The sequence below is a fragment of the Triplophysa rosa genome, linkage group LG23 (assembly GCF_024868665.1).
Source record: "Triplophysa rosa linkage group LG23, Trosa_1v2, whole genome shotgun sequence".
Taxonomy (NCBI): Eukaryota; Metazoa; Chordata; class Actinopteri; order Cypriniformes; family Nemacheilidae; genus Triplophysa; species Triplophysa rosa.
This window is the reverse complement of record NC_079912.1, coordinates 487,035-498,309: the sequence shown is the minus strand read 5'-3', so window position 1 is coordinate 498,309 and position 11,275 is coordinate 487,035. Positions and strand designations below refer to the sequence as shown.

At 40.9% G+C, this 11,275-nt stretch overlaps 1 protein-coding gene across 1 annotated transcript in view; it reads right to left on the bottom strand.

Annotated features, from left to right (window-relative positions):
- Positions 1–132: 132 nt before the first annotated feature.
- The window catches only part of acvr2ba (activin A receptor type 2Ba), a 71,730-nt gene continuing 60,587 nt past the window's right edge, over positions 133–11,275 (bottom strand). The window contains exons 4-11 of the mRNA XM_057322758.1: positions 10,983–11,131; positions 6,151–6,294; positions 5,901–6,044; positions 5,678–5,823; positions 5,482–5,596; positions 5,227–5,365; positions 5,012–5,142; positions 133–4,928 (exon numbers count right to left, since the gene is read on the bottom strand). Coding sequence (XP_057178741.1) covers positions 4,734–4,928; positions 5,012–5,142; positions 5,227–5,365; positions 5,482–5,596; positions 5,678–5,823; positions 5,901–6,044; positions 6,151–6,294; positions 10,983–11,131 — 1,163 coding nt within the window. The 3' untranslated portion in view covers positions 133–4,733. The remainder of the gene's footprint in view (positions 4,929–5,011; positions 5,143–5,226; positions 5,366–5,481; positions 5,597–5,677; positions 5,824–5,900; positions 6,045–6,150; positions 6,295–10,982; positions 11,132–11,275) is intronic.

Here is an 11,275-nt window from a genome sequence, read left to right as displayed (position 1 = left end):
TAAACCACATAATGTACATTATAGAACAATTATTAGCATATCTGTACTCATTCACCACATATTCAAACCCACATATGCACACATAAACACACACACAGCAATCTTTGACCTTAACGGTGAGGTAGATTTAAAGAGGACAAGATGATCAAATGATGCTTTATCAGTATTTATTGTTTACTTTCATATACAAAAAGATAATGTTGAAATAATCCTTTCTAGTATTTATTCTCTAACAGTCAGGGTGTCGTTGTTTCACACTGGGCAAATACTACATTCATACTGGTTTATTCTGGCACCAATGCAGAGTAGAAACAACCACATCCCAACAACTAGACAAATCTAGTCCAAGATCTGGACGCCGAGTTCTAAAATTACCACAGTAAAAAGGAACAATGGTTCACTGCAAATTAAAGAACTATGTTACAACGATCATTCAAGAAAATCCTCAGTTCATTACGGCAATACGACGGTTGTGGATTTGACCCGGGCATCTGATAGATGTAGAACTTTAACATTCTCTTCAGTCCAACAAAAGGGATTTTACAGCAACAAGCTCATCTCATACAGACTTCCGTATATTCGTGTTAAAATCAGTAGTACAAGTCATGTGTGTTCAGCTACAGTAGTGAAAGATAACCTACAACATCATGTACATTTCACATATTCTGGTAAAGAAACAGCATTTGAAAGATCACCCCTTGACAAGGCATCCGAGAAAACCTCTCTCATCTCGTGCGTGTCGCTTCTCAAGCACCTTACGCATTTATTTATGGGTTGACTTGAAGATTCCAATGACGACCAGCCAAATCTCAAGATTTACCGAGCAGTACTTGCTCGTACATTACTGTGAGCCTTTATTTATCCACGCAACTCCTGACATCAACCGTCGAGACTTGAGTTCAGTTTTCTCGACCAAACAGACTAAAATCACCATTTCGTTTTCAGCAGCTGCAGTCCGAGAGCGCGAGAGGAGAGAGGTTGTGTAGCTGTCATCATACATGTCACGTCAGTATAAAAGAGGTTGGTGGTTCGTGTTATGAATGAGTGTACAGTCACAACAATCCAGCTAGGCAACACTGTTTCACGCGAGTTCTGAGGTATCGGCTTCCTGAAAATCCGGACCAAAGATTGTATCCAGAGTTACAGCTGGTCACTTTAGAGTTTTATACATACATAGATACTTTTTCATATATACTGTATATTTTTTATAGCTTTTTCTGCAAGGTATAAGAGAAGGTGAGAGGCGGAGGAAGAGAATGTGACGCCAGCACAACAGCGGTTGCTTCAGTATTCACACAAACAGGCACATCAGAATCTTTCTAAAGGCTCCTGATGTGAAATGTGAAAACATCTTTGCACTCATAAACCAGCAGGTAAGCCTCAAATCAAACACCACCGAGCGTGAGACTGAAAAACAGCAAAGACAAACGTATCTCACAGAATCTGTCCAGAAAATCTCCAGGTCATACTTCAAGGATTTTGTCACATTCGTGACCCTGAGAAAGATATGTATTTCCAAATTTAAAGATGCTGTTCGTGGTTTTGCTTTGTATTAATAGTCAAACTCGGTCCAAAGGCTGCGAAATATCATTTCTTTACTCGGGTTCAAATATGGCTGAAGATGTCGAGGATACTTAAGAAATACTGAGTGTTTTAGTGCATATAATGAAGTGTTGAAGTGTATTGCATAAATCACGTCTCTCGTGATCCAAAAACGAGCTCTCGCTGGTCAATCCAATTAAACACGCTTACAGCACACAGTCCAATGAAAACAGCTAGTCAAAAACGAACCACTTTCATTTCCATTTCTGTGCATCTGTAAGTCAGCGGTGCGAAATCTGAACGATAATAAAACGTAGACAGACAGACAAATGTATTTTGAATGTAAAAGAAAAGAAAAGAAGAAAACCCTTTGGTTATAAACTTGCAGATGTAGCAATGCAAGGAATTTGGCTACATATCGCATGCTATTTGATAAAAACAAGGAGGTCAGTTCAGTGAAACATGACAGCCGGTTTCCATCCATGTTATCAAACAGCAATCAACCGTTCAAATCCTTTTGGTAGATCGCCTGAAAGTTTATATCAATGCCCAGAGGTTCTACAGAGAGAACGCACAAACTATTGCTGGAGATATTGCTTGCTACATCATCTGAGCCAATTGGAAACTCTTCGTTTGCAGAATCATCCAAACTTTCCTACTTGATAAAGTGGCATCAGTACCACGGTAACCTGAAGAAAATGCAGTTTCCTGAAAGTCTCAATGTCTGAGATGCAAAGCGGAACATACGGTACTCCCGAAAAGCAAAACAAGGCTCACCACGTCACCGAAGTGAAATCACACTGGAGCAAGAGAACAAAAATAGCTCGCCAACATTCTGACCTTCAGTCTCACTCCTGATATATGGCACCATTAAAGAGAACTTAAAGCTCAAGAAGCAACCGCTGCAGTGCATCATGGGTACAGAGAGTGAAATGGCACTGTAGGGACACCAAACCTTTATTTGGCCCTGTAATGAAAGCTCACTCCGTTTGAACTTTGTTTTTTTTTTTCAATCGTGCATTTGGGGCGAAGGTAATTTGGTAAGGGCGCTTTGAGCGAAGTCGCATCGCAGTTCATTCTTAAGTCTGCTTTCAAACAATTCGTCCCCCGTCGGAGGGTTTCGTACAAAATTGTGCAAGTAAAAATGGGGCGTTTGAGTTTTTGGAAGAAGCGCCAAACATTTAAGGTTCAATGTCCCCTGAAGTAAAAGACGCAAGAGAAGCGTGTAGGAAGATAGCTCAGCTGAAATGAAGAGCAATGCCCGCTATCACATCGGCAGAATTCTACAACTGTATACAGCTATTTACATCATGGGCTTCTCTCATTTATACAACACGACATGGTAGCACTTCTTCAAACATCGTTTTCTTTTCATCTTTTTTAAACGTCTTCCCTATCATAAAATCCAGCTTACACCAAAATATACTTACTACAACACAACTAACAAAATATATAACAGAAGTCATACACTTAGAAAATCTGAGGTATTTCTGGTCTGAGGTGGTCTGTGGTTCATGAACAACATCTTTCACTTTTTTTTTTTGTCCTTTTACAACAAATGTTATTGTTTAATGTTGCGCTCTTTCGTCTCGGAAGCCTTTTCGTTTCTGGTGAGGCGCGATCGCATCTGAGGATGATGTTTACTGAGGAGAAACCAGAATATATCACCACCCAAACAGCAGCACTGTGGAAATTCTCGCTTGAATTATGGCATGGAAACGCAGATTACAATCTACCACTTTTAAGACAAAATAAATATTCTGCATTCATCGTTTCTTTTTCTTCACGTGATCAAAGTCGAAGTTTTTAGCCCATGAATCCGTGTCAATATTGCAGGATGTTAAAGTCAAATTTGGTCCCTGTTAGAAGAGGTAATACATGTAGGGACCTGACACAAATCCAAACGCTTTCTGCGTGAATCTCACGAAAACATGCCCACATCTTCACCAAATCAAAAGAAAGTAAGAAATTCTGTTCATATTTGTTGTACCATTTCATTTATGCTGATGAAAAAATTCAATCTTTGCAATATCTTATAGTAATATGAATGAAATGGCAATTACTAGCAAATAAAACATGATATTTATAAACATTGATGAAATAAGTACATGTGAAACTCTTAATTGATGCAAAATACATTTTCTTATTTCCTTTTGATTTTGAGGTGAACGATGAGTTGTTTTCACAAACACACGCACGCACGCACAGAGACAGACTGAAGCAAATATCTAAAACACGTGACATTATTTACAAGAGATTACAGACAGAAACAAAACAAACATTTCTGTTTTCACAACCACACCAGCCAAACCATTTCATCAGCTTTTACCACCACACACACTTGAGCACGCGCACGCACGCACGCACGCACGCACACACACACACACACACACACACACATCATGGTCTTGCATGTATTGTTTTGATATTTAGTGTTCAAATTCTGAGGGCACCATAATATTTCTGTCCTAGTGATGATGTGGGAAAGGCAGTCATGGACCCACAACCCCGTGACACGAGATACCTGAGTAAGATTTCCGTACCAAACTAAATGTTCTCATCATCTCTGATGATCATCGCGCAGAGATTTCAGGCAAATCCACTCGAGAAAATTTCCAGCCAAACTTATTTCACAGTCACCAAAAAAGAAACCAAGGAAAGAAATTCAGTCCAGTCGTCTTTTTCCGTGTTCTCCGACACCCGTTAGTTCCGTAAAAGACACGATTTCGTCATTTTGAATAGCACGCACTGTCGGAAAGTGAAAGTAAAAAGGTGAATCCCACGAGGAAGTTCAATTGCGCGTGTAACAGTCTTAATGATCCTCGCGGGTTTGCAGCAGTGTTAAAATCCCATCTGATGATGCAACCGTGGTTATCACCGGCGATGGTGTCCAGCGACAGAACGACACGGGGGGGGGGGAATCCGACGAAGTGAAATGTTGAGGTACCTGCACGGCCTGCATTCATTTGTCGGCACCTGAATGCGCGTCGAGACGTCCTCTCTCCGTTTGTATTTTGAATAAAAATCTCCTGTGTTTGCTCTAATGCTAAAAATGCAGTCGAGAAGTGTGCTGGTAGAGAAAAGAAAACCAAGAGTAATCATAAGAATCAAGTTGAAAAATGTTCGGATAAAATAGCAGCTGCATTGGTGTTGTTGCGATTCACTGAGTTTGGAAAGACGAGGGTCGTGAATCAGATACTGGACTCTTTGGGTGGCAGGTCCACGTTGGTGACCGACGTCACCATGGAAACCAGGCAGTCTGAGGTAGTGCCGCTGGTCACGCGGCGTATCTGAGAGATTCGCTCCTCCACGCAACCGGCCGAAAGTCTGGCCTCTGCGTCGTGATCCCAGCACTCCTCGATCGTCTCGCACATCTGCGCCAGGCCCTGTTCAAGCCCAACCAGAAACATCTTTACACACAGAACCATCGTACGAGCGTATGAATGTCTACATGAAGAATGACACGTACGGAATGCTTCAACCAGGAGTCTTTAAACACCGGCCGCATCTTCTTATGGACCACCACCTCCTGAAGGTCCTCCAGCGACGGATGCTGCCCGATCTCCTCCTCAAACGGCAACATGTACTCGTCTACAGGACCTACAGGAACACAGCACACGAATCATGTTCGTTTCATACATACGGCTGTCACAGCGTGAGATGTTAGACGGCGTGGGCTCTCACCGTCAGCGGCTTTGCAGCGAGACACCAGCTCCCAGAGCACCAGACCCATGGCGTACATGTCTATCCTCAGAAACGCATCCCGCTGGAAGTTGATGGCACCCTCCAGCACCTCTGGCGCCATGTACCGGCGCGTGCCCACCTGACGGAGCAACCATTCAAACGGTGAGTCTTTACAGCTCTCATGGTTGACATTACATCGATGCAGCTGTCTGGCTGGGAATCGAAGGCATGACCTTGAGGTCGCTAGTTTCCTACCTGACCGTGTGTGTCTCCTGGAGGTACGCCAGGTTCAAAGCGAACCGCCAGACCAAAATCACCAATGACCGCTGTGAGATCTGTCTTCAACATCACATTTTTACTCTTGATGTCTCTGTGGGTTGGACATCATCACACTGTTGTTACAGATGTACACATCACGTGACCGCTCAGAAGCTGAAGGTCGCTAACACACCTGTGGGCTATGGCAGGTTTCGGACCCTCTTTAAACCGCAGCACGTCTTCGTGAAGGTACGCCAGACCACACGCCATCGTCTCGGCAATACGACACAGATCGTTCCAGCTCACCACGTTTCCCTTCAGGTAGTCCGTCAGAGAACCCTGGACGTCGGAAGAGAACATGTGAAACAGTCATACGCTAACACAAACAATCCCGTCTAGACAGGATTGCCTCTCACCCTCTCGTGAAACTCTGTGATCAGCCAGAACTCCGTCTCCAGGTTTGAACCGCGTCTCTCAGCGCCGATGTAGCAGAGAAGGTTTTCGTGTTTCATGCCCGGCGTGGAGAAGATGTCTCGCTCGTTCTGCCACGACTGCTTGTCCTGTGAGCCACAGTGGAGGAAAGAATGAGACGTCTGGGAACTAACGTCGACCGTGTTCTCTTGAGAGGGCTTATGTAAAAGCATCAGAAGAAACAAAAGGATGAACCTGAATGGGGAATATCTTCACTGCTACATATTCATTCATCATCTGAGCCTTCCACACGCAGCCGAAGCGCCCCCTGGCTTTAATCTCCAGCAACTGCAGAGGTTTCAATCCCACGACCGGTGACGGTGGAGTCAGACCGGGATCCTGAAAACACAACACCACACAAAATATCGCATCATCTATAGTCATCGGTCTTAACACTAATAATGCGGAAAAAATACTATTTAAATATAGAGAGATCTGACTGCAAGAGTCATACATATACAGCAGACTTCCAAAGGGGCCTCAAGATGACCAATATTGTCATAAAAATGAAAGAAAAAAATATATATTTCTTATATTCCATTTTTATAGTTAATAAATGTTTTTCCAGTTAATATTCAGCTCTAAAATATTTTACTGGGTAGAAATTAGGGGTGTAACGTTCTCGGTAAAAAATTGAACCGCACGGTTCTCCACCAACAGTTCGGCGCTTGGACCGCGGCTCATCTGAAATCTGATGACGCATTTATAATATGGTTCATGAGTCTCGAGACAAGCCGCAAATATTGAGTTGTCTTTGAAGCGCTTAAACGGACAAAGTCACACACGAAGTAGGTCAACATGCCCCTCTTGTCCAGTATCTTAACAAACATAGTAGGTTATGTCTGAGTGAGACGAAAAACAACGCTCGTGTACAGTATCAGTGTACTGGATCGGTGTATGAAGGTATTTTTGGTGCAAAACTACTGAGCACCTGTGAGAGTGGAACTTGTAGTTGTAGAGGTCGGCCACACATGTGTATCAGTAAATTTGTAGAAAAAATTAGAAGTTGCAAACTTGTAGATTTTTTTTCTCTCCCGCAAACACAACACAACAGTTACACCTTCTTGAATCCTTCAGTGCAAGTGCACAAATCCAGTTCTACAAATCACAAACTGAGATACTCGTGCACTCACATTTTTTGCTACAAATGCTGCAGTAAATATGGCGCAAAACACATTCACACACCTGCACCAAAAGACGTGCGTTCACAGACGAGTTTTGCACATCCGCAAACAGTATGTGAATTCATGCAATGAGAGTTGAATGCTTGTCAAATATTTTCTCACAAATTAAAGGTTTTATTCTTGCACATTGTTCTAGCACAAACACAAGAGCATAACTACAACTGCTTGAATCTGCTGCTGCGAGTCTCTGACACAAGTTCGCACACACTCTCATTTTGCACCACATATCTGTATGATATATGGTGCAAAAGTGATTTGTGCATTTGCAGCCAAACGAGCTAGTTTTGGCGGCCACCAAAAATACCTTCATAGATCGGTTTCATTCCTCTTAAAGCGACAGCAGCATATTCCTGCTGTCTGTTCAAAGTCAAGGAAATCACTCACTTCTGTAACTTCAATTATGATTCGTCTTATTTCATTTCTACATATGCAATGTTATGTTTTATTTGATTACTTTAATCCATTTCTACCTTAAATACAGTATCTTATTTAATTTTCTGTTTTGCTCTGTTGTTTAATTGGTGCTGTTACTTGTAGCTTGATTATTTGTTCTTCTTTTTATTTGTCAGCAGTCCCTTTTCCCTGAACATAGCACAAACCGAACCGAAACCGTGACACAAACCAAACCGTGAGTAATTTGAACCGTTACACCTCTAGTAGAAATGTTGAGGTATTGGGAGTGGGGCCTTTGAATATTGTTGAATACAATGGGGGGCTTTGGAGTCCCCCTGATATACATTATATTTCATATATATAGTAATGAATTGTATTAGTTTCACTTCCATATTTTGAACAAAAGAGAAATATTTTTCTTTTGAATGAAGTGCACGGGTCTATGGAGGACTAAACCTGCAAAAATTATAAATAAATGAATGTATAAATAAATAAATATATAAACGAATAAATGTAATAATATGAAAATAAATAAAGGAATGAATGGTTTGATAAAACAAAATAATTCGTTTTAGCTATTATTGATCTTAGCTTTAACTTTTCTTTTCATTTTTTAAATTGATTTATTATTTTTTGTGTCCATTTTTTAATTATTTTTTATTATTATTATTATTTATTTTTAGATTATTTTATTTATCATTTCCTTTTATTTTTACATTTATTTATTTATACGTTTATTTATTTTTATATTTATTTATTATGGCATGTATTTATTTCCACTTTTATTTATTTATTCTTGTATTTATTCTTACTTTTCTGTGTCTTGTATGATAATTAGATGGGTTGGTCTTGCCTACTATTGGTTCAGCGTAGATTGAAGCGTTTGATCGATTACTCTTGACTTGTTTTGGACTAACGTCACGTCACTCACTGATCGTTTGCTTCGTGTATAACGTTAAGTAACTATGGCGGGCGCACAATTAGCTAGAGAGTTACAGCATTTAGCCAATGAAGTCGATAACCATGCATCAAATGACTGTGTGTCATTCAGATTAGATGCATTTATTGATGATTTATTACAGATTGACGGCGAGATAAATGATAAAGTTCTTCCTCGGTTGTTAGCCTCTTTGCAGCACATTCAAAGTCTGTGCGAGTCAGAGGGTGCTAAGGTGGTGTTACAGTTCAACTGGTGAAAATCATAAAGCACAAAATGTAATAAGGTTTAACTACACAGATGAGCTTGTAAACCGAAGTCGCAAGCTAACGCTTTGTCAAAGTGATAGTTATAAGCAGCCTTTCGGTTAGAAAAGGCGTAAAGATTTGATGTAACATAATGTAAATGAATTGAGACATAGTGAACTTAAGTCACAAGTTAACACGGTAGTAATGAGCATCGTTCTTTCACTACAGGGGCCATCAAATGGAAACCATTCCTTCTAAAAAGACGTGGTTACTAAACGGTACTCGTAAACTTCATTCCATAAGAGATAAATAACACAGAGGTCACAAGTTAAAACGGGCATATTCCCTTGATTCATCCAGCTGCATATTGTTGTGTGACATCTTGATATTATTGCAAAGATCCGCAGCAGCTAGCATTGCGAAATAGCTTAGTGTGATTGTTACCGTAGTGACACGCTGCCTCGCTTTATTGTATGGGTACGAATCCCGTGTCAAATCGCTTTATTTATTTTTTCACCTCGCTTCAGCCGTTACGGGCGATCATACCAATAATTTGCAATCTTAACAAGAATGTCAAAATCATGTAACAAGAAAGTCTGTGTTTATTAGACATCTTAATATCAAGTCGTCTTGTGCTTTCAGAATCGACGAATCTGCTGAGGTCGTTCATGCACCTCTTTGGCAGAGGACCTGTAACCGGAACTTGGTCACCACCTTAGCACCCCCTGACTCGCACAGATTTTGAAGAACTTTGTCATTTATCTCGCCGTCAATCTGTAATAAATCATCAATAAATGCATCTAATCTGAATGACACATAGTCATTTGATGCATGGTTATCGACTTCATTGGCTAAATGCTGTAACTCTCTAGCTAATTGTGCGCCCGCCATAGTTACTTAACGTTATACACGAAGCAAACGATCAGTGAGTGACCTGACGTTAGTCCAAAACAAGTCAAGAGTAATCGATCAAACGCTTCAATCTACGCTGAACCAATAGTAGGCAAGACCAGCCCATCTAATTATCATACAAGACACAGAAAAGTAAGAATAAATACAAGAATAAATAAATAAAAGTGGAAATAAATACATGCGATAATAAATAAATATAAAAATAAATAAACGTATAAATAAATAAATGTAAAAATAAAAGGAAATGATAAATAAAATAATCTAAAAATAAATAATAATAATAATAAAAAATAATTAAAAAATGGACACAAAAAATAATAAATCAATTTAAAAAATGAAAAGATTCACTTTTCATCACAAGATACATTCATTCCTGTATTTATTTTCATATTAGTTTTTAGGTTTAGTCCTCCATACGGGTCAGGCACAAAATCAGTAAATGTAGTTCAGTTTAATTCATATTTGGGTGCGTTCATATTCGTAGTTCGGTTCTTTTGGTCTGGACCAAAAAAGAAAAAAAATAAATTTAGTCCTGGTTTGCTTAGCGTTCAGACTGGCATTTTAACAGCGACCCTAAAGATATCAAACCTAACAGCTCACGTGTAAAGTCACAAACCCGATTGGACAGCTTTGATGATTTATATTTTAAAATGGAACTTACCGGACATCCAAAACAATGCTGTGTGCTGGGTTATACATGCTCAGTCTATGTGTAACGGAGGCCAGCTAGTGAAGAGCTGTGCAGTGTGTAAACCTCACTCGACCGACCAACAGAGACGCTCTAGCGACAGACGCTAGAGGCTGCGGTCTTTAGCCTCCTCATTAGAGCGCTCGTCTCCCATCCGGACCGACGCCGGTTCGAGGCCCGTGCAGAGCGGTGCGAGTGGGACCGGTTACATATGCCTGCACATATGAGGGGTTTGTAGCAAGCCGATAACTCGCAAAGACTCATGAAGTGTTTAAAGCAGTCAAAACTGCGCCAGGAATTCCTCTGATACATGCGCAATCTAATAAACACTCGTTTTATATTAGCAAATCACTTGATTTTCAGGTCGTAGTATATTGTTATCACTTCCTGTTTTTGGTTCGGTTCGATGCCTTTGGTCCGTGTTGCGTTCATATTTCAATTGAATCGCGCCAGAGTTCGTTTGAAAGTGGGTCGAGACCCATCTTTTCAGTGGTCTCGGTCCGCCTGTTTAGTGCGCACCAGGGCTCAGGTGGCAGCCTGAGTTCGTTTCCAGAGTTCGTTTTATTAAACAACAACAATAAAACACCAGCAGGTGGAGACACACGACAGGAATCAAGAGCTGAACGCAGAAATGAAAGAGAGAGAGAGAGAGAGAGCGGTCAGACCTCATTGATATCCACATGTCCGTAGGGTGGCTTGCGGTGGCGATACATCCAGAAGGCCAGCAGCAGAGCCGTGGAGAGCATTGTGATGGGCAGCAGAGAATGCACCAGAACATTCAACAGAAACGGCATGACTGGAGGAGCCTCGATTTCTATCACACACAACACAGACAAGAGAGAGAGAGAGAGTTAGATAGGCTTCTGCAGAATGAAATAGAATTTACAGAGCGAGAGAGCGAGAGAGAGAGAGAGCGAGAGAGCGAGAGAGAGAGAGAGAGAGAGAGAGAGAGAGAGAG